General features: G+C 37.6%; 2 protein-coding genes across 2 annotated transcripts; both read left to right on the top strand.

Annotated features, from left to right (window-relative positions):
* The first annotated feature begins 2,285 nt into the window (after window positions 1–2,285).
* LOC107087434 lies at window positions 2,286–12,229 on the top strand. The gene is made up of 5 exons (XM_015379004.1): window positions 2,286–2,700; window positions 3,797–3,906; window positions 8,078–8,170; window positions 8,263–8,436; window positions 11,319–12,229. The coding sequence occupies exons 1-5, from the start codon at window positions 2,553–2,555 to the stop codon at window positions 11,463–11,465; spliced, it is 672 nt and encodes a 223-aa protein (XP_015234490.1). The 5' UTR covers window positions 2,286–2,552; the 3' UTR covers window positions 11,466–12,229.
* A 3,471-nt stretch (window positions 12,230–15,700) lies between these two features.
* Window positions 15,701–21,042, top strand: LOC107087433 (butyrophilin subfamily 3 member A3-like). Its single transcript, XM_015379003.1, has 10 exons — window positions 15,701–15,835; window positions 17,227–17,311; window positions 17,570–17,668; window positions 18,564–18,665; window positions 18,767–18,901; window positions 18,990–19,127; window positions 19,205–19,256; window positions 19,340–19,366; window positions 20,082–20,108; window positions 20,191–21,042. The coding sequence occupies exons 2-10, from the start codon at window positions 17,252–17,254 to the stop codon at window positions 20,748–20,750; spliced, it is 1,200 nt and encodes a 399-aa protein (XP_015234489.1). The 5' UTR covers window positions 15,701–15,835; window positions 17,227–17,251; the 3' UTR covers window positions 20,751–21,042.
* Window positions 21,043–23,065: the final 2,023 nt, after the last annotated feature.

Raw genomic sequence — 23,065 nt, forward strand, 5'->3', positions numbered from 1 at the left:
ATAAAACAAAAATATTCATATCTATCAATCTAACTAAAATGAGAGTTAGCGCCAATAAAAAAAGGAAACATTGAACAATGAGTAATGTTTGCAAAAAACACCAGCGTATTAAAACCACCAGAGAGCAGGCATGCCTCATCTAGATGGTGACAAAATAAGCCAGAAAAAGGTCTAATTTCTTCAGGGTAGCCTTCAATAACACAACAATAAAAAGATGAAGGGCATCAAGCAAATTAATGAGACATAAAACCAAACCAGAAGAATTCAAAGGTCAATCTCATGTTTATAATAATACATAAATAAAATTTAAAAAAAACATGGAACAATGCTCTGTTGATGGAGGGATCTAGAGACGTTGAAGATAGGACAAAAACATGTTCCTGTTATTTCAAACACTGATGGCAGCCATTGTCAACAAGCTGATACAAAAGGGTTTTATGAATACTTTTTATGTAGCCTCAGGTTGGTTTGGATAGCATTTTTCTTTTTAGTAATATCATCAATCTAAGATTGATTTCATATTCACTCAGGTTGTCTTTGCCTAATGTTGAAATGTGTTTATTAATAAGGCTGCATTTAAATCCTTCATAAAAACAAAAATGGGGAAAATATGTAAGGGGGGCAAATACATTTATCAACAGATTGTCCCAGCCGAGCAGTGGATCTCTGCAGCCCCTTCAGAGTTATTGGTCCGAACCAGCCAGTATAGATGGACTTTCATATCTTAGTTGGTTTGTAGAGATTCTCTTTAGAGTAGGTCTGTGTGAGAAGCCCAGCATATAGAGTTTGTTATACAAACTTTTAACCCTAATCATGCTTAAAATATCTAAAAAAAAGAAAAACATTTTTCCTGTCTGCTGTGTTCCCTTTTTTTATGCTGCTGTTAGTTCACGAATGTCCCCAACCTCCAAGGCCTCCTGAGAACAACATTCATAGTAAGATTGACTTAGTATATAGATTTCCACTGAGAGGCTGCAAACTATATTTCTAATAAGCCTTAAGTTGCTGATCTGTGAGAAGAACAATAGATATTTGAGTTTTGTTATCCATCAGTTCGGCTACACTGAAAAAAGTGTAACATGTAGCTGTTCATTCTAACTAATGCTTTTCACTCTAAACTAGATAAAATTATTGATTTGATTGTGTAACTCAATCTTTTTGGATTTTGGGACATCAAGTTTAATTTAACCTGAACTAAATACACGTAGAAAGGACCCAAAACAAAGATTTTGATTTCTCTCAATATGTATATATGGTATTTATTCATGGCCTGCAGGTGATTTTTTTTGATTGAGTCAAATGTGAACCGCGCTTTGCATGCAGTCAGAGCACGTGATCAAGTCAAAGTCCCAGACAATGACAGAGTGGTTCAGTGGTGCAGTGGGTAGCACTGCTGCCTTGCAGCAAGAAGTTTGTGGGTTTGGATCTTTCTGCATGGAGTTTCTCCCTGAGCATGCATGGGTTCTCTCCATGTACTCTGGCTTCTTCCCACTGTCCAAAAGCAGGAATGTTGGCTGCTTCTCTAAATTCTCTGTAGGTGTGAGTGTGTGCATAAATGGTTGTGTTGCTCTGTGATGGACTGGCAACCTGTCCAGAGTGTAAAGAGTTTGTAAGATGGGAAATGGAACTTATTTTAGAAGTAAAGCCAAATAATATGTGAAAAATCTAATTTGGTTATATTTACATTAACTGGTTTCTATACAAACATTAATCCTTTTTAAGTAAATTAAAAATAAGTACATTAGGTTGTTTGAATTTCAATATATAAGTTTGGTTAATTAACTGAAATGTTCAGAAAAATCATTTGTAACAGGGCAAAGATTTTCAGTTGTGTCAAGTGCAGATTTATTGTTTACATCAACATAATATAATCAGGTCATAACAAGCGATTAAATTCAGATTCTGTGAAGTCAAATATTTTAGATGTGATATCTGGACATCATTTTTTTTTATTTTGAGGTTATAGTTTTTCCAGTTCATATGGATATAATGAAAAAGCTACAATCTTTGGTTTTTAAGCAGATAATGTCTCTAAAATTGTTACTCCAATGTAAGATTCTACATCTTTAATTCATATTTTTGAATTAATAACTAAACGAGTAGCTCAACTGCTTTGATGGAAATCCATCTATGAATACCAGGCATTTTTGCTCTTTGTCTGCTTAGAAGTCCCCTCAGGGTAGGACCCCCACCGTCTCCGGGGCAACAGGACTCAGGCTCAGGCATGTAGTGTGTAAAACTAGAGTCTGGATGCCATTTATTAAAGTGGTGAAGGAAGCAGCTGAATTATACAAGTTATATCCCAGTAATCTGACGTGCACACAGACACAAATCTAAGCCAGTATTCCCTGAATCAAATGTCTGATGTGTCAGTGAGTAAAGACAGCCTTGGATTGTGTCACGCAGAGGGCGTCAGTCAGTGCGCCTTTACGCGCTCCTTAAACGCTGCTGCGTCCGACTCCCAGAGCGCATGTGTTCAGAGCGGAGGAAGAGGAATCATGGAGAGGAGGCTCTGAATTGAAGTAGTTTTCTCGCTTTTCTGGAGGTGTAAGATGAGAGTCTTTGCACTGAGGCTGGCGACTCCGGAAAGATTTTTAAAAGCAACTTTAAACTTTCAGGTAGAGGAAATGTCCACAAATGCAAGTCCGACCATTCCCTCCTCACTGACCCCGGATCAGCTCACTGTGCTCGCTGCCTCCTGTAAGTAAACAATTATCATCCCCTATCCTGTTTGATTTTCTTCTTGTTCTTGACTTTTTATAAACACTTCCAAGAAAAAACAACACTGGTCTCCGGGATTAGTTGTGTTTGTGAGTATATTTTCATTTGCTTTTCATTTTTCAAGATTTTTAGGTGCTGCCTGCGAGTTTTGTTTTGTTTTTGTTTCTTTTCTTTTCTTTTTTTTTTTATCAAAGCCATGACATTTTCCTCATATTACATTGTGTTTGATTGTTAGTAATAGTAGAAAAAAAAAACAAAAAAAAAACAAACAAAACACTTCCCTAAAAGAAATAACAGAAAGGTTTAATCGAGATATCCCTGAATGGCACCAATTTCTGCTTTGAGGTGTAATTTTCCTGAATGAAAATAAGAGATGAAAGATGGAAATGTTATGCATTTTGATAGATAAAGCAGTTTTGAATCTGACATAATATGAAATAATTACAAGATTACTATTAATTATGCATTAATTAGATGTCTGGCTTGGTAAATATGTTACATTTCTAACTACTGAGAAGGATACTCTAGTATAAATCATGATGAGAAAACAAAAGGCTCTGATTCTATTTTTGCTACTTTGCTACACCATGAAGATATTTTCCAAAAAGTATAATAAAAATCTGGAAGTGCCTGCAATTTTTTTTGGGAAAATACTTCTTACATTTATTAGCAAGTTATCGGTATGTTGCAGAAAAGTAAAGAAAATAAGAAACATTAAAGTTTTGGAAAATGAATCATTATGTTCTGGAAAATTATTAAAGTCCCAGAAAGTAACCTCAAAGTTCTGTAAAAGTTCTGCCATATTTTGCTGTGCCACCTGTGATTTTTATTCTCCCTGAAAAATCAAAACACAAAAAGAAAAGATTAAGGCTCTTATTTCTGATGCATTTAATAAACAGAGGCATTCAATTTTTGGGTTTTGATTTATGTATGATCGTTAGGTTCATCTCTAAATAAAAAGTTAGTAGATGTTTATTCCTTCTCATTAAAACTAAAAAAAATAGACTATATTGTGTTTTCATAAACAAGCAGGTACTACCAATTAATTACTTTCCTTTCTCTCTTTTCAAAACAGTTTCTTCTCTGGTGTTCTTTTTTGTTGTCATCGTGCTGCTTTCCATTATTTACCGCAAAGATCCCCACTGCTGCAAACACGGCTCCTATCAGGACCCACATGCAGATATGGTGAGTTGTTCAGGGAGGAAGAGAAAGCCATGGGGAGACAAAGTTTCCTTTGTGCTGAGCTTTCTTTTGAAGGTGATCCGTACGTTCGGTCCTGCAGGACACGCTGACAGAAAGAAGTGTGTGTGCAGCACCATTAACAAGTGTCAGATTAAGTTTTTGCCTGGCTGTGGCGAAAGGACTGAATAAGCCTGATATGATCGTTGTGCTGCAATGGATTCGCCTCAGTTTGAATTAGCTGCCCTCCAGAAATATCTCAGAGAGTCACAGTGATTCTAATGGAATTGGACAGAATTAGCACTTACCATGCATACTGATGCAACTTCGGCACCAATGTAATTAAATCTGAGCAATTCACACTTTTTTATGCTCTCACACTGACACGGCATGCGAAACAACAGAAACTAATGCTTTACATGTTAAGTGTTTCTCCATGTCTGTAGATCTGAGGTTGTAAATTAAATATTTAATACATTTTCCACATGTAGTATCGCATACAATGCCATAAAAAGAGAGTTTAGGGAGTTGTGAAGGCTTTTAAAGCAGCGTAATGTTATAAAGAAACATTGCAAGTGCTCTTATCTAAACATGAAAAGATTATGGTACAACAAACAAATCTATGGCAGGAAATCATTGTTGTAATTTTTTTTTCTAGCTTTGTAAAATAAACGGCAGCAATATGAAGGATTAAACAGCAGCAATATGTAAGATTTTACTAGCAATGCTCTTGGCCTTAAACAAGTGAACCCTAGTGTAAAATGTGAAGATGGCAGCGTTATGTTGTGGGACAGTTTTTTTTTTTTTTTTTTAGCAGAGATCGACAAATGGGTCAGATGATGGGTAGAGCTACATCCAGGGAAAACCCTGTTAGAAGAAGTAAGGTACCCTCTGACAGGAAACTGATGCTAGTCATGCAAAACAAAGCTTTTAGTAAATTATGTTGGAATGGCGCAAAGTTGCAGCGAAACTGAAATCTGATATTCACAGACAACCAACCAGTCTACTTGAGCTGGAGCCCCTTTGCAACAAAATAATAATAAAATACAATAAAATCGTAGAAGCAAAATCTCTAGATGTGTGAAGCTTGCATTGACAGTGACAACACGGGCAGCTGTAATTGGACTACAGGTGGCTCTTTGAAACATTAAGCTAAACTGGCTCAGATTTGATTTTTCAAATTATGAAAATCAATAAATATAATTTCCCTTTTCCCCTTTACAAGTATTGCTGGTCTACCTTGAAAGATCATCTTGAAGAATGCAGAAAATTGAGGCGCTAATGTGGAAACAATGAAAAAAAATTTGCATGAGAAGCTTTGCAAAAGGGTAGGAGCCTTGATTTCCCATGAAGCTTGGTACAGGATGAGATTATGGGTAAAACTAAAAACAGTTTATAGATGGTAACTGTTCACTGGTCATCCATTCTCTCCATTTCCTGTTTCCTGACTTGGTTCTCATCTCCATCAGTCCCAGGGGGAGGTTTAGCTGTTATCTTCAGACTGCAGGAACACAAGCACATATCCCCCTCCCTCAACAGACAGGAAGTTGTGCTCAGCTGTGGTTTGGATTAGATAGACTTGCCGCCAAGTTTAAAGAACCAAGGGGCCTTTTTCCGAGTCCAAACAGCGGGTGAGACAGGCTGATTTTTATGATGTGTAGTTTTAACTTATTATCTATTTTCCTTCATAAATATTGTTCCTCTGCTCAAGATTAAAAAAACATACGTTTGGTTGGAATTTCAAGCAAACTTGGCAAACAAGGAGAAGCCCTCCTTCATTGAGTTTCAGAGGGATGTTTCACGTCTTCAACTTCATAGTCACATACCTTTCCCTGCTTCACTTTGCAGCCATGAATGGGAGACAGGCCACTGTGTGGGTGTTGGGGACACAACAGAGACAAAAGATCTCCTTTAGTTGCAAGCAATTGAAAAAAAAAAAAAAAAAAACGCGCAGTTGCTGGGATCCTCCCCCGACTTCAACGCCAATTTTACACGGTTGTGCTTTTTCACACTGGCTGAATCAATGGCAGGCGACAAAAGGACAAACCTTCTTTTCTTTTTCCTGTCTTTCCTGAGGACGCTCTTTTGCTTCTTTAAAGTACAAACCAATGGGGGGGAAAGGAGACCTCTGGCATCACCTTCTCGAGTGTCCTCTATTTCTTGCGAGGGGTCGTGGCAAAGGTCGCTTCTGTGCATCACTTTCAAGTGTGAGAAAAGTGATAGTTTAACCAGCCCTCAGGAAAAAAATGATCAATTTAAGAAAGAGAGAAACTTTTTGTTCCTGATATTCTGATGTGCATCTCATCCAAGCAACAATTTGACATTTATATAACGACGACCTGCGGGGTTATAATGTGCACTGGAGTGTGCTTATTAACAGGTACCTGCTGCAGCTACAAGGAGAACACTGAAAAGACCTCTTGGACCCTTGTGACACAGGAGTGCATCACATTGTTCTCCTCTCAAAGGACACTCATTTAGTAACGAGGCAATTAACTCGTTTTTCTGTCAGCCTCTTTCTGCATCCCGGCACCACATACAGTGAGACAGTAATGTGGCTTGTTGTTTAATAGAGGGGGTTGGAGACTTAGGAGATTCGGAAATCAGAGGGTGGTCGTGTTGTCACCTTATTGTTCTAATAATTTATGGTGCTGCTAACACATCCAGGACCCACAGAGATGAAACAAGGCATGAAAATTGGTAAATTGAGCTGAAGTTAGGGGATCTCTGTCTAGTTACAGATGGGCTAACTACAACATTGATTGCCTGTTAGAATACAAAGCCCCATTTAAAGGGTTTACACCTTTTGTTGATCACATTATAAACATCTTATTGGTATTTTGTGTGATTAACAAACATAAGGTTGCTAATTTTTTGCACAATAATTTTAACATGTTTGTTTATTCTTCTTTGTAGAACAGCTAAAGCCTCAGAACGCAGGCGGAGCATCTGGGTAGACCTATTTTCAAATCCTGCAGAAAATGATCAGTTATATTTCACTCTGGATTGTGATAAAGCACTTTTAAGTGGTGGCTTTAAACCTTCAAACTGTATCTCAGGCGGTGTTTTTAAGGTCGTTGCCATATCTAACAGGTTTTTGGTCTTTTACAGCTTCCGAAAATCTCCTGCACTGCAAAAAATTGAAATGGAAAGTATTTTTTCTTAAAATAAGTGAATTTGTTCTTGAATTGAGTAGGGAAGTGAGACACTTTGCCAATGGAACAAGACAATTTACACTTAAAATAAGAAAGAAATTGCATTGTCTTATCTCAGGTACATATTTTCTAAATATCTTATTTTAGGAGTCAAAACACTCATTCTTTCGTCAAATCACCTTACTTGCATACTCAAATTAAGGGTAAATACATTTAATTTAAGAAATCTTTACTTGTTTCTAGATCGTTTTTTCAGTGTGTAAACCCCTGTGCATGCTTAAGAAAAGCACCCCCATAGCATGATGATGCCACTGACATGTTTTACTGTGAAAAAAATTTGTTCAGGGTGTAAAATTTTACATACAGGTCTAAAAGTTAGCTTTTTGGTTTAGTCCTCTTCTTCCACATAGGCTGTTTATGTTTTCTTCTAGAAACTTTTCCAAAAAGGCATAAATTCTTCAAATGCTTGCCTAAAAAGGACTCATGGTTGTCAGAGCTGCTCTGTTGAGAAGCGCTTTTCTTGTTCAGTCTGTCACGTTCCAGTCTCATTGACCTTGTTTACAAATTAGTCAGGGCAAGGACAGAAAGGTTTATTTTGTTTGCTTTGGTGAGCAAAAAACAAAACAGAAAAAACAGTGATAAAAAAAAATTAAATTAACATAATTTAAAGGTATTTAAAATAGGAGCAGCATAGGCAAGATATAAATGTCTACAATCACAAAATATAACATAAGACTGGATTCAACTTATTCTGCTTTATCTTATTTAGTATCTCAGTAAGGAAACTAGAATACAAATTGATGGCAGATTATTAAAAACAACCCTTTATAATATTCCTTCTAACTTACATTTATCCTCTGCTCTGCATTGTTCTCTCACATGAGAATCCATGAACACATCCTTGACGTTTGTGGCTGTAATGTGACCAAATGTGGAAAAACACATCTGTGATGAATGCTTGTGCAGATGCAGTTTAAGGTGAAGAAAACAGCATCTTGTGAACTCTCTGCTGTTTGTTTTAGGACGCTCCCCCTCAGTACTACAGTAGCAGACAGACTCTGGTTGGATCTCCGTGTTTGGAGCAGACTCAGATCTCTGATGACGGCAACACCCGGGTAATCCTCATCCCTCTGCACCCATATTACTAATAAGGAATGCATTTCTTTATAAAGTCAGTACGTACTAAAGTGTCTAGTGTCTTCTATAGTTGTCAGGTGAGGTTTTCTACGTTGGCTTGCCCTCCACTTACAGCCTGCCCACCATGGAGGCCCCCCTGCCGAGGCTCCCCTCCTATGAAAGCGTCCGAAAGAAGGACCGCCAGAGGCAAATCCACATGATGATTGCTGACCGCTTTGGCCTCAATGGACCCATTGTTACAGAGGTAGAGTAAATTATCAAAGCAACTGATACAGTCACAGATGCTGCGACAATGAAGCGCTTCAGACATTTGGAGATAGTTGTTGCTCTTCTATTACGCAAAACCTGCTTAATATCTAGTTTGTAATAAATACAGATGATTTTAAGTAGGTTTTATCTAGGATTGTTTCACTGGCAGATAATTGTGTTTAGCTTCGACTGCAGTGGGATCTGGGTAATCAGGATGCGCTATCAGCTCCTCTGAAGCGTGTCGCTGCATCGTGTTGGCACTTTCGACATTTTACCTTGTTGATCTTTTGCTGAGCCTTGGGTTCATACAACGCTTGAGCAAACAAGGTAATGAGAAAAAGGCACATCAAACATCATTAGAGGCTGAATCTATGAGTGCAAACAGCAGCTAAGAATGCAGCTTTGTGCTCTTGTCCTCTTCTCTGACCTTCCCTCCTTGTTTCTTAATCAAACACTCCTTAACATGAAACACACATGAAAGCAGGCTAACAGCGGCTGCCTTTTGCTCATCACACTGATGGTCAATAAACAGCAAGAGGCCCTCCCTCTTTTTGAGGGCTTAATAAGAGAGTGAATTCAGATAGTGATGCCCGCTCATTGTCCCCCATCTGCCCTGCAGCCTGAGGCAGGACAGCTTTTAAGCATCTGCAGCCTAAAGCACCTATGTGTGTGGTGTGAGACAGAGCGCAGTGCATCGGGTTGCTTGTGTTGCCTGAGGGTCCCCGAGCAATTAAAAGATAAGAGGACTCAGTTAGGGAGCGTGAATCTGCTCGATTTTATCAGACAGATAATGAAGGGAAGAAATGTTCCAGCCGGCTGAAGTGGGACCAGATTAATTGGAAATGTAAATACAAACATCCTCCTTTTATTCTTTAGAAAAAGGTTTCAAACCCTGTAGGCTGCATGGTTTTCTATAAATCTTTTTTTTAAACACGGGTCACAAAAGTTTACAACATGACTGGGTCCAGCAGCTGCATCTAATCCATTACTTACAGCTTTATGCCTACAAACCAACAAAAGTGGGAAATCCATGTGTACACCATGTTAGCCTGAAGCAACCAAAACAACCAAACAGTCCAAAATATATTAGGAATATGTGGCACTTATATATAGGCCTGTGTTCTGGTGTTTTATGGGAAACACGAGAACAGTGGATGGATGCTGAAAATCATACTACTCTGCTGACTCTACAGACTTGCACTTAACTGTTAATATGCTGTTAAATGGGCTTAAGTGTAGAAAAAAAAAGCAATTTTCCACCAAGTTTATTAAAAATATACCTTTTTTGGCCTTTTAATATTTAAAGTATCAAATTTAACTAAAAATGCAAATTGATCAACATTTATTTATTGAATACTTTACACGCCTATATGCACACAACCAAAGTGCTGTACAAGTCTAGGAGGTTAGAGGTAACAAAAACATACAAATGACTAATATCACACAGACATCTAAGGTTAAAAATAAGTAGAAAAAGAGGAGAATAATTAAAAACATTAAATAAGAAAATAATAGTGCTGTCATCAATGAATTACATATCTGCTGAGCTGTAATTAAATTAAAATAAACCTAAAATTATTCAGGTTAACAGCTGTCTTTACAGAAACAGGAACGTTGGTCCAGAGTTTTACAAAAAGCCCTGCTATATGACCAGGAAACTGGTGGAAATTGCTTTTTATGTTTTTTTTTTCTTTTGTAATGGGTTCAACAACATCTTCCTTTTTTGTAAAAGGTTTTAGTTTAATTACCTGCCAATAAATTGAAACCCTAAAGCCTAGTTCATTACTGATGCAGCTGATCGATCAGCCAAAGATCTAAATCAGTTTTATTTTTCGGATCTACTGGTGATCATAAAACACTGACATCCTAATCTGACACCAAGTACAGGATGGCCCATTAAAATTCACCTTAAAACAAAAATACAGTTGATCATAGTTAGAAACATACACTTTTGACTTGCACGTAAACGTATAATCTCTTCCATGTCTGACTTAATGAGAACTGGAATATCTGGAAAACAGAGACAGAATTGCATTTATCAAGTAGATAAACATTGTTCTGCTGATGAGTCCATAGTGGGGTTAGAGTTTTAAGCCCCTGCCCCCTGAATTAATATGCATATTTATGTAAAGAAAACAACTTAACTAGTTGCTAGATTGAAATTTCTAAGCCTTCTATTTATTTTGAAAAAAGAATTGAAATTTAAGTATATTACAAATTTGTGACATTTATAACTAAAACTCCTTAAGATCACATGTGTTTTGAATTGTAGCTAAAATAAATATATATTTATTTTATCTATAAATATATATATATTTATTCAATGCTATATGAATTGCATTGAATAACGGTCGCTAATAACAAACACCGTTAGGGACCAGTTGCTTTTCAAAGGGTCCCAGGTCCACACTTAATAAACTCTCACTGGGGGAATGCACACGCTGTCTTGGTTGTGTGCATAATACAAAGGGTTTGTTGCATATTTGCAACAATAGAAATCTTAGGGTTAAAACTACAAGTAAAGAAACTTACAGTAAATATATTGCAGCAAAAGTAAAGACAAACATGTTTATTAGATTCTGTGTTCATAAATGTGTTAACCGTTGAACCACAGTTTAACTCAGATGAGTTAAAACTCAACTTCGTCTTGTTATTAGGGGCAAATAAATCCAAAATTTAAGGCTTAGCAAATATTCAAGAAGACTTTCTTCCCTCTTTCACATATCCTGTCACAAATATTAACTCATTAACTAAGAGTTGCATTTGGTATTAGAATGGACAGGTTTCATTATTGAAATATGGATCTGTGAAGAAAGAAACAAATACCTACTGAAATGTATTCTAAGCTTACCTCCATGTTGTTTGTGATTGATACAGTCTCCTCCTTCATATGAAGAGAGCATCCGTCAGTCTGTGGAGCTGCCCTACAACATCCTGTCACCGAGCCTGGACGTCCCCTCTCCTCAGACAGTTAATACCAGCCCAGGTTACTCCACACACAGCACCGCTCTACTTCCTGTATGATGTGGAACAAGTCCTCCAACTAGCCAATGGATGTGAAGGGAAGCTCTTTATCCTTGCAGAACTTTCTGATCCAGATACCTCAAACTAAGCCAAAAAGCAACCCAAAGAGGAGCTGCATCTACACAGAAGAACATCCAGTTAAACAGACTTTTTTTTTTACACCAAGCTGAAGCTAAAGGGATGAATATTCATAAACTAAGGTGGCTGGGACATCTTTAAGAATGAAAGGATGCAACAGGAAGACTGAAACCTGCCAAAAAAACCGAATCTCTCTTCACTTTGTAGATCACAGTGAAGTGGGTTTCCTATAAAACTGTTTTGGTTTCTGTCTCGCCTTATTTCAATACCAAGTACACACTTAATGATCATGATTTTCTTTTATGTTGTGTAAAGCAGATATTTGTTGTTTTAGTGAACCAACACAGAGAGAGAGAAAGGGTGCTAAACACACAGAATTTTTATTCAGTATTTTTTTAAAAAGCATTTTCACTTACCTTACTGTGAATTCATGGCTTCGGATGAATTTTGCATTTATCCTGTACTATATTTATTGATGAGAACATTATTTTTGTCATGACTGTAAAAAAGCACGAGGAATTAAACATTGCATTATGTTACTGTTTGATATACATGATTAAGTTTGATCTGATTAAAAAAAAAATTAGACCAAAGCATGTCTTTTTAAAAGCTGAATGAAAGTGTATCGAGATTTGTTAGTAAAATCCAGCTTTCTCCTCCTCTTCTATTTCCAGTTATTGTTTCACTATTAGAAACAAAACAAAATGTAATGCAGTACAATTTTGGAAAATATATTTAATATTTATATACATGTAGATTGGTGCAATCATATGAACAAGTGGCAGCAGATTATTTCTTTTTTGTATGTTAATTGAATACATCTTTTTACTTCTTATTCAAAAAACAGTGCAATTATCTTTACAATGGCTTTATATGATACAGAAAAATCCAATTCCAGTTTAAAAGGATTTAAATTTGCCCCATTTTGAATATTGCATTCATCGATACTTCAGAAATGATGCCTGGAGGTCAAGAACTGCAGTTCTGCCATTAGCTGTACCATCTCTGTCTTTATATCTATGGTTCAGCTGGTTGTCTTTAAAGCAGTGTTGGACTTAGTTGATGGGTCCTTATATGTAACAGGAAGTTGCCACAGTGCTAAGCTTTCTAAGTCTACAGCTATTGTTAGTTTAGTGGCAAAGAAATTATAAGCAGTGTTGAATGAAGATTAATGATATGGGTCTATTTTTGCTGAGTTTACAGTTGTATTTTTTTAATGAGTTTGATTACTAGAGAGATTTGTCCAGATCCTCACAGCTCCAGCTCAACAATGGCAGTTACACAAAGTGACCAACAGATGTCTCACTACTTGGACCAACTAGTCTGGATTACAGAGGCAGCCTCTCCTAAGGCCAGATTCAAATCATTAGAAATAAAAATCTCAAATGTGTGGTTTGCAATCAGCCATTTTTACTTTATCTCTGAAAAAAGGTCACACATTTATTTGAATCCATGTAGCTCGTTATCCAGCTGTTTGCTAAAGCTTCAGAGGGAGTGGCGGCCTAGTGGTTAGGGAATAGAGCTTGGAATCCTGAGGTTGTGAGTTTGAGCCCCACTGCCACAGACTGCCACTCTGACTCCCTGAGCAAAATACCTTTAACTCCACACTGCTCCCCAGGTTTCAAACAATGGCAGCCCATTGCACCACAAGGGAATGGGTTAAATGCACAACCTTCATTTCATAGCTCTGTACTTGTGACAGTGTAATGACAAAAAAAGCTGGGGAAAAAACCCAAAAACTTGTTTACAAACACAATAATATGAAGCCATTATTGTGCAATATGCAACACAGCTCAGTGATAGTAACGATTAAGTTAGCTTATAGGACAATATTTCAAGTGTTGGACATTGTACAGATAACTGTTCATCATCTTAAACAGAAGGACTTTGGCACAAATATAAATAGACTATAAAATAATTTCTGCAGTTTGTCCTAAACCGGTAAAGACAGAAACTAATCTAACTTGGCCAGAATGGGTGTAATGTGTGGCAGAAAATGAACTCTGTATATTATCTTGAACTTATGTCTTTCAGGGTAGATGGTGGAGACAGCATCAGGGGTGATTTTAATAAATTTGGACAGTGGTGAGAGACTGAGAATAATACACATAAGCAAGACAACAATGGAATGGCTTAATTGTGTGTTGAAATGGCCTAGTCAAAGGCCAGATCTAAATGCAATTGAAAATTCGTAGAAAGACAAACAAAGAAAGAAGAAAGGATACATATTTGATATTTACAAAACTGATACACATAATCCTAGAATTTGATTCTACGAGACATATTTGTTCTACAAAATATTTACTCACAGTTTGGATCAGTTTATTGCAAATACATGCCATACCTGTCAACTTATAATTCTCAGGTAATTTAGAACATTCCTTTCATCCTACTGCTTTTAAGTCATGCACTACTTGATGCTCAATTCCGATTTTTTTTCGAAATACGATTTTTTGCATTTTCGTTCATATTTCCAAATATATGTGACTTGTATGTGATCTCCTGTGTGAACGGCAGTCATACAACGCAAGTGTCCTGCATGTGCAGTAGAGCAGCGGTCCCCAACCTTTTTTGCACCACGGACCGCTGTATGTCAGACAATATTTTCACGGACCGGCCGGGGTCGATCAAGTTAAATGATATGACTGGCATAAAATCAAATACAAACAGCATAAAAATAAAACAACAAGCCGGTCCTATCTAGACGTAATCTGAGAAAATGACAGAGGAAGTGTACTCCTGATGTCCAGTCTGCTCCGTAGCTTTGTTTTGGTTGCTGTAACCGCAGAAAATCCCGCTTCACAAAGATAAGATGTTATAAATAGGATGAGTCTTGAACTGAATTAACCTGTGTCAAGAGGCACAGATGCACCAACTGATGTAATTGGGAGAGAATGCCGCAATTTTTTATATTTTTCAAAATAAAACATCACTCAGACTCTGATCGTCGATAAATTATATATATATACTTCTTTCTGTGCAGCCCGCTACCAAATGACCCATGGACCGGTACCGGTCCGCGGCCCGGTGCTTGGGGACCGCTGCAGTAGAGGACGCAATGATGTGACAGGCCAGTGTGCTCTTTTTTTCCGGAAGCAAACATGGATGGCAGTGCCGGAGCGCATCTAGCGGTCTTTTCCAACCATAAAAACACAATCTTTTCAATATGGTTAAACATAAATACTGCTCTCCACATCATTATCTGCCATGGTTGTTGGTTTTCTTGCTGCTTCTTTGTAGCAAGACGCAGAACAGTGACCTTTGTCGGGTATTGATGACGTTCTGGTCAGATGAATCCCACCTGGCCGTTCAGACACAGGTCGCATTTGAAAACATCAGGTTTGTATCAGATTCAGGACCACATAGCCAAGTGGCATGGGTCGGATTGGAAAAAATTGGATCTGTGTTGTTCAGACTCACAGGTCGCATATGGGCAAAAAAAAAATCGGATTTAGGTCACTTCATCCTGCAGTGTGAACGTAGCCTCTGAGTCTTCCTTGTCATGATTGTTTTTCCCCTGATGTCTCCATGGTTTCTGGTTTGTTTGACTTTGTTTTCATGTTTTGATCTTTGGATTCCTGCCTCCGTTTTTTGAAAACACTTCATTGGTTTCTGGTTTGTTGACTATTTTTCCCCATGTTTTGATTTTTGGACTTTTGGATTCCTGCCTCTGTTGTTTGAAAACATTTAATTAAATCTGCAAGAAACTCACCTGTGCCTCCCTGCCTCTGCATTTGGGTCCTCAAACCACAACCAAATTCTGACAGTTTGTTTGGAAAGGCTTTGGGAAAGGATAGTTTGTCTTTATTTAGAAATTGTGGATGTTCTGCTCATTAGATTGACCATGAAGTTCTGTCGCCTATCAACTTTTGGCCACCCCTCAGTGTACATTGGTTATTGCCTGGCCACCCTTATAAAAATGTTACTGGCTGCGCCTCTGACTTCATAATCATATAAACAGCTGAAACAGTCTTTTGAAATGAAAGAGCTCGAAACAGCATTTTTATATCAACACAACTATTTTTGAATCATTCCCATAAATTGACAGATGAAAACGTTTGCACTCATTCTGCTGTGTGGGCATTATTGTAATTACCCAGCATGACTCAGGGCTGTGCCTATGGAGAGGCGCTGCGTCACTGCCGGAGGAAACCGAGCTTTCCCGAGCAGCCGATTCCCAGTCTGATATGTAAACAAGGTCAGACTGCAGCACACAGACCAGACGTCTTCTTGAACAGAACAGAAGTGTTTTCTAACAAGAAGAGACTCAACTTTAAAACCTCTAATTGTAGGTAAGCTGCGCATTAGCGGTGCGTTTAAATCCGCCTTGTTTTCCTACGTGACGCACTGCAGCTGTAAAGTGGTTGGAGCTTAATATTTTTGGGGGGGAAATGCGTTGAGTAAGAGTTTCCTTTGCAATGGAAATCAAAATAAATCTGCAAAATGTAGGAAGAGTGTCGCTGCAGCTCTGGTGCAGATTTGTCGCAAAGTCCCTCTGCGGCTCTATGTTTACTTCTTGCGCAGTCATCAGCTGATCCTAAAGTGGGTCGGTGCTAAAACTGCGCTGTCATGTTATCATGCAGAACAAAAACGATAGTCGGAGATTCTGCATTAATAAATTGTCTGATTTCCTTTAACCTTTTACATAAAATTAAATGTTTATATTAATCTGAGAGTCTCGCTGAGGGATTATGTTGTTAGTTGTGCAAGAGGCCATGGGGAGCTTTAAAGGTGGCTTTCTAATCAAAGCACCTTGTGTTGCTCTATAGTTTATTAATATGGTTCAATAAAAAGAATCAATAAAAGAAAAATGAAGGAAAATGTAACGAGCTACGTAAGAGAGGACATTGCCAAGGACACAGCCGGGGCAGGCCCATCATATAAGCAAATTTTACGCTGCAAGCAAAAAAAAAAAAAAAAACAAACAAAAAAAACAAAGCAAACACTTCTATAAAAAAAAAAAAAAAAAAAAACCATACGTTTTCACCGATGATAAGAAAATCATTCGTTGTTTTTAAGTCAAAATAAATGGACTGAAGGGGCTCCCTACAAGCTCAGAGTTAATAATACATTAGGTATGATTACTTATTTCCTAAGGTGAGTTCACTTCCTCAAGTTTGTGTACCTCGCAGCAGTTTTTTAAAGCATTGTTTCCAAGCTCTTCAAAGTTTCCGTCACATATTTAATCGTCTCCGTGCTGGTATTTTGTAAGTAAACATTAGCTCGCTTCCTGCTTAAAGTCCAACGCCTTAAAATAAGATTTACTGTTTAAATCTTTCATTGAACTAATGCAGCTGTGATGAATATATATATATATATATATATAGAATATATATTCATCACAGCTGCATTAGTTCAATGAAAGATTTAAACAGTAAATCTTATTTTAAGGCGTTGGACTTTAAGCAGGAAGCGAGCTATATATATATATATATATATATATATATATATATATATATATATATATATATATATATATAGCTTAATATATAACTTTATAGGTGACAATACCATGACTGCCCAGTAACTCCAATCTGGTGTTACTGGGCAGATATGCGTGTAAATCAGGTTATACTTCATGTCAACAGAGCAGGCTGGCAAACAATCAATAAAGGAGGTCATGCTTGTTTATTAGACCAGCCTGTGATGTTTTCATGAAGCAGTGTTTATTTTGTCATTGCAGGACAGGGGCACAGACAGCAGCCAAGATGATGCAGTGTTTTCATTTCATGGTGGAGCCGGTCAAAAACCTGACCTCCAAGATTAAGGTCAGCATTTTTATCTTAAAACTGTTTAATGTTTAAACTTTATTTTTAGGTCAGCCTGATATAATTTTAGTATTTATATAATAGCATTGTTATCATGGTCATCAAGGCTGCACACCTAAGTTTTGTTATGAGGAAAGGAGCCAATGAGGTGGCTCTGCTAACACTGTTAGAATGATCTTTGCCTTTTTATAAGGATAAGTTAAAGCCTTGTCTTTGACCTTTCTAAAGCACTTAATCCCAATAACTTTCTCTTGACAGGAGTCAAACAAGAGAGCAAAGAAAGACAGAAAGGAGCCTCTGGATGAGGATCAGTTGTTTGTTGGGGAGCTGGCTAAAGACCTCAGTCGAGTCTGCCAGGTAGTTTTACCATAAAAAATGATTTATTTTTGTGTTGTTGTTTTTTTCACATTACAGTCAAGGTATTGTTTCATCACCATCCCACTGTTGCTATGGGCTCTTATGTTTAGGGTGCCCAACTCTAAAGATTTTGCAGGTTCAAACAGGGCTTCTTCCCAGATGTCTCTTTAGCATCCCTGTCCCTGCAGGATTCCCACAGCATGATGCTGCCCTTACCATGTATTCTGTATGGGATGGCATTCAAGTATTTTCAACATATTGGATATTAGCAAAAGAAAAAAAAATGGTTTTGTTGTCATATGCACAGAGCACCTGTCTCCTGGTTTATAGCAAATTTTAGACATGGCTTTAAATGTACTCTTCAATGAAGGAAAAATTTAAGGAGTATATGACCATTAGCTCTCCTGTTTGCACTGCATTTTTTTTTAATTTACATATGCATCTGTTTGTAAAAATGTTCAGAAACCGTCTTGTTCTTGTTTATCACATAAAATTTTATTGAAATACATTTATGGCTTATACTTGATCAAAGGAAAATGCTAACTTTTGCAAGGAAACAAGCTGTTAAAATGTTATTTGTACTGAACTTCCTGGAACCTTTTTATCCATTTAGGATTTTTCTTTTTTCCTTTTTTTTTTTTTTAGCACCACCTAGCAATCTAGCAATTCACTCAATAACATTAGTAAAAATCAGGACACATTTTAGGACAAATTCCAATCAAAGGTTTTTGCCTTTTTTTTTTTTTTTTTTACAAAGATGAAAGAATATGAACCTCGTTTTATCCCGTTATTTGATTGTGAGTCCAACAGCAAAGCTGCCATAGACATCATTGTTTTAAGCTGGCCTTGATTATAATTTCTCTTTTTGTGTTTTTGTTTTTTTCTTTTCCCGTAGAGATCAGAGGTTCTGGAGCACGTCTGGAACCAAGATGACATTTGGCCGTCTCCCCTCTGCCAGGTCTTTATCCTGCAGTGGGCATCCATGCTGGAGAACAAGGTGCCAAGCCAAAAAAAAAAAAAAAAAAGCATATCAAAGATTAGAGGAAAGTTATTGGAGTGTTAAAGTTAAGCTTAGCTCATAAAAGTGTCTGTGTGCAGAAGAAACTGATGCAGACTGATGGTTGGCCAGAGGTGGATGAGAGCAATCACGATGATCTGATAAACCGAGAGGCCCTGGACCAGGCCAAAGCTGTCATCCTTAACTGGATCAAAGATCTGAGAGCTCAGCCTGAGGTGGGAAGCTTAAATATCACGTAGATCTTCATGATGTTCTTTTGCTATTTCAAACTAAAAGCAACGCTTTCTGAACACATATATGCAGCAAAGCGTTTGGCCTGGAGAACCGGTGGCCAAGATGCTGGAGGACCTGCAGTCAGCCTGGCGCTGGGCCCGAGTTCCCAACCTACTGACTGCTATGGAGTTGGTTATGTGGACTTTAATGTCACAGCGACCTGATAAGGTAAAGGCTTCTATTGTAAAGCACGGAGCATACTGGACATCACTAAATTCACCAACAAGCCCCTTTGCTTCTTGCAGGACACCATCCCACAGCAGTGGCTTTTGTGGAAGCAGAGAACTCAGAAAATTGGTCAGTAAATCACCACTGAATTCATTTTGATTCATTTTCTTGCAACAGTTCACGTCCTAATTACTTTCCTGATTTCCTTACAGGTGCCATATCCTATATTCCTCAGCCAGGTAAATGAAACAAAGTAAACAAAGTATACACCAACATTTGTTAGATAGATATTTAAAATCTTTTAAAACGAACAAATTTAAACAGCTAGAATGTACAGGCTCTCTTTTTAAAAGGTACAATGATGAAAGCAAACAAATTCCCACTGACAGGAGCATCAGGACTACATGTCAAAAAATTTAAAAAAGGGTTTTTAATTTATTTATCTTGGCAGATCTGTGAATGTATTAATTAGGAAGCCAAATTAGTTTCTATTTGTTTTTTTTTTTCATATTTATGGAGAATTATTATTTTTCCTGCTAGGACTTAGACCACAACAAAGCACTGCCAACCTTAATATGAAAAGGCCTATTCAATTTATTTAAAAGAACCCATTAGGTCCCTGCTAGTTCTGAGTATCAAATAGTTTTTCCCAAATACATTTGATTTTATTCACCAAGTGTGAATTCAGTTTGAATCACATTGTAGTTTGATCGCTTTTAATTCAGCCAAGATTATCCAGCAGCACCTACTTGATCATGGAATGCATAATGCCGCAAATAGTAGAAACCAACTAACATGGAGCTTTAAGTTAAATACAATAACTTCAATCATGCAATGTCAAAAAATGTTTAAATTAAAAGAAGGATTGATTCTAACTTTTACTTTATTCATATGCATGACTTGTGAATAAGTAATGTTTATGTTCAAATTCAATGTGTTTTGTCCTTATTGTAGTGTGGGACTGGATTGGAGATGCTGCAGGTACTTGAACATGTTTTCCAGAAATATTTTGATCAGTTTTATCAGCAGAGTGGATATTAAAACTTTATCCCTTCCCCTAAAGTCGAGGTAACTCTCGATCTAGACACAGCCAACCCTGATCTGCTCATTTCTGCTGATGAGAAGAGGATGCGCTGTGGCTTTGAACGAAAAGATGTTCCCAACTACCACCAGCGGTTTGACGGATGGTGGTGCGCCGTCGGCATCGAAGGCCTTGGCTCTGGCCGACACTACTGGGAGGCAGAGGTTGGCGAGCGCGACTGGCGGCTAGGCGTGGCCAAAGAGTCAGCGTTGAGGAAGGGCTTCAAGTCCCTGAACACTGATACAGGGTATATGACCCTGCGGCTGGAGAGGGGCACTGAGTTCAAGGCTCTGACGGTGCCCTTCACCGCCTTGCCACCTGGCCTGATCCCTCGTAAGGTGGGCATCTACCTCGACTATGACAACGGCCAGCTGTCCTTCTATGATGTAGACAAACACTTGCACATTTATACCTATAATGAGACCTTTACTGAGCAGCTCTTCCCGTTGTTCGGTACAGTGGAGATTGTTAAGGATCTGGTGATCCGGTCCCCAGCAGCTAAGACCCAATGTCTCTGCCCCACATCCTGTCTGTGGGCCTGAATTTTCTTCTTTCAGGTTTCCCTGTATGAGCCAGTAACAAATATTATAAAGTATAAGGAACCAGAGTAGCAGGGTAATCCTGATAAAAATGACCATTCATGTGACCACTCCATATGCTGCTTCTGCTTTAAAGTGACTGCTGCTACTATTTTGTCAAGATAGAGTTAGAGCACAACCCTCTGGTCTTTTGTGTTTCCAGACATGTGAGCAGTAACCCTGACGCTAAAATCTTATGTATTCTCCAACGCTAATATGATAATTAAAATGCACTTCTGTGAATAAAGAATAACAAAAATCCATCTTTGTGTTTTTTTCTCTATCATCTAAGCCTTCCAGAAAAAGAGATCATTAGACTTGTCATTTTATAGAAACAGAGTTTATACAAAATGAAATTTTGATACATAAAGATTTTTCAACAGTGAATGAGCAGCTTAGCAGTGAAATGAACACTTTCATTTATAAAGTGCAGCAGATATCAAAAATTAAAGTGTTGGAGAGACATGGTGCAAAACACATTGATGTGGAAGGTTCAGAGCAGTGCAAAATAAATAAATAAATATGGCGCAAAATTGCAGTACAACACTGAGTTGAATTCTATTTAAAAGGATTTGAAAATCTGCCATGTAGCGCAAGTATGATGTTTACAATGTGATGCAAAGTCTTGATTTGTGACTTAATTGGAGTTTTTAACAGTTCAACAGGCTCATAGCTGGTCAGAACGCTCTCTATGGGGCTTCTGTAGAAGGTGGTGAGGATGGATGGGGGCAGGTGGGCTTAAATGACTGAATACCATAAAGGAATTTAAATTGTAAGCAACAATAGTATGATTAAGTGTTTATATTATGATCATTTGGTAGAAAGATGCCCAATATCTCCCAAACTATCACACTGCCACCACTAGTGTGAACTTCTGATGGCCCCATAAAGGAATCTTGCTCCTAAATAAATACAGTACTTGTTCAACCAGATGGCATTTTTACAACATGGCCAAGTTGGATGAGCTTTTGCTGACTACCTCAGTCTCCTTAGTTCACTAGAGTGGCATTTGGTGAGATTTTTGGCTTTAGCTCATCTTCTGTAATATTCTTCATGCTGTTCCTTCAGAGATGATATTTGAAGTGCTTTGATACAAAGATTGCTTTATTCTACCTACAGCTTTCGTAATGCCATTCCCTTCTGATCATATAACATGTTGTAGGGCAAAGCACTTCTAATAAAGAGTAAAGCATGGTGACTAATTTAATTGTTAGAATTGACAAGGGGGAAAAACAGCAGGCACCACATTATACAAAAGAATCCAAGTCCATCTACAATCTTATTGTTTTCCAGTCCTAACTGATTTCTTATGCACAATGTTCCCTCAGAGAAATCAGAGGAGCCCTATGAGTATTAACTGCTTTCTTTATGCCATTCTAAGTGGATCGGCTGGTTAAACCTGCTACGTTGCTAGCTTTGTTCAAAACAGTGAAAGAGGAGTGCCTAATAAAGAGTTTGGTATATGAAAATATAAACTACTTTAGTAAAACTCAAGAACCAAGAACCAGGCTGCATCATGTTAATGAAACCCAGCCATAACATCAAAGATGTTTACAAAGGTTCAGGAGTGGTCTTCTGGCATCCATCAATAATACATTGCACTCTCCATTATAGATGAGAAGAAGAAAGAGCTCTGGTTTGGTCATAGGCTAGTTGTGTGAGAGTTCCCAGGTGCCTTTAAAATGCAAAATTAGTTTTTCGATTCCAAAAGAGAAGTCCTCTAATCATGTTTAAAGGTGGAGAAAACCCCTCTCAGGAGTTGATCATTAGTTTTCGATTTATTCTTAACAACAAGCAAGACAATTTAATAATCTACGACTTTGGGCTATTTCATCTTTGAATAGTCAGACCATACATGGTTCATTCTGACTGGGCCCAACAAGAGATTAACTCAGTTGTCCCCATTGTTATCTGTGATCATTTAAGCTTACATCACTTATCTGCTGCAACAAGACATAAATATCGAAATATATGAGGCCACATAGACTTTGGGGGGAAAAAAATCACATTTTCACATTTTAACATCAGAGATAATTGCTTTTGATTAAAAAAAATCTTTTACATTTGATAATTATTTATTTTACTTTGATTGACTTGAGGATTTGCCAAATTGTTGGGTGTAATAATCAAGTATAATTAACATGACTGTACATCAAATCCTTCAGGCTGAAGGCGTGTTAGCAGGTTCACAAAGCTGGACCAATCAGAGGTCGACTGCCATATATGGACATGGCAGACTCCTTCTTCTTTTTTATTTTTAATTAAAATCGTAAACATAT

Source organism: Cyprinodon variegatus, unplaced genomic scaffold (assembly GCF_000732505.1).
Source record: "Cyprinodon variegatus isolate N-32 unplaced genomic scaffold, C_variegatus-1.0 Scaffold184, whole genome shotgun sequence".
In the NCBI taxonomy this organism is placed as follows: Eukaryota; Metazoa; Chordata; class Actinopteri; order Cyprinodontiformes; family Cyprinodontidae; genus Cyprinodon; species Cyprinodon variegatus.

Bases quoted from the DNA above. Each gene is read 5' to 3' on its own strand.
- LOC107087434 (XM_015379004.1), top strand. From the start codon at position 2,553: ATGAGAGTCTTTGCACTGAGGCTGGCGACTCCGGAAAGATTTTTAAAA. The intron at 2,701-3,796 runs GTAAGTAAACAA...TTTTCAAAACAG, and splicing joins CACTGTGCTCGCTGCCTCCT to TTTCTTCTCTGGTGTTCTTT. The intron at 3,907-8,077 runs GTGAGTTGTTCA...TGTTTGTTTTAG, and splicing joins AGGACCCACATGCAGATATG to GACGCTCCCCCTCAGTACTA.
- LOC107087433 (XM_015379003.1), top strand. From the start codon at position 17,252: ATGATGCAGTGTTTTCATTTCATGGTGGAGCCGGTCAAAAACCTGACC. The intron at 19,128-19,204 runs GTAAAGGCTTCT...TGCTTCTTGCAG, and splicing joins TGTCACAGCGACCTGATAAG to GACACCATCCCACAGCAGTG. The intron at 20,109-20,190 runs GTACTTGAACAT...CTTCCCCTAAAG, and splicing joins CTGGATTGGAGATGCTGCAG to TCGAGGTAACTCTCGATCTA.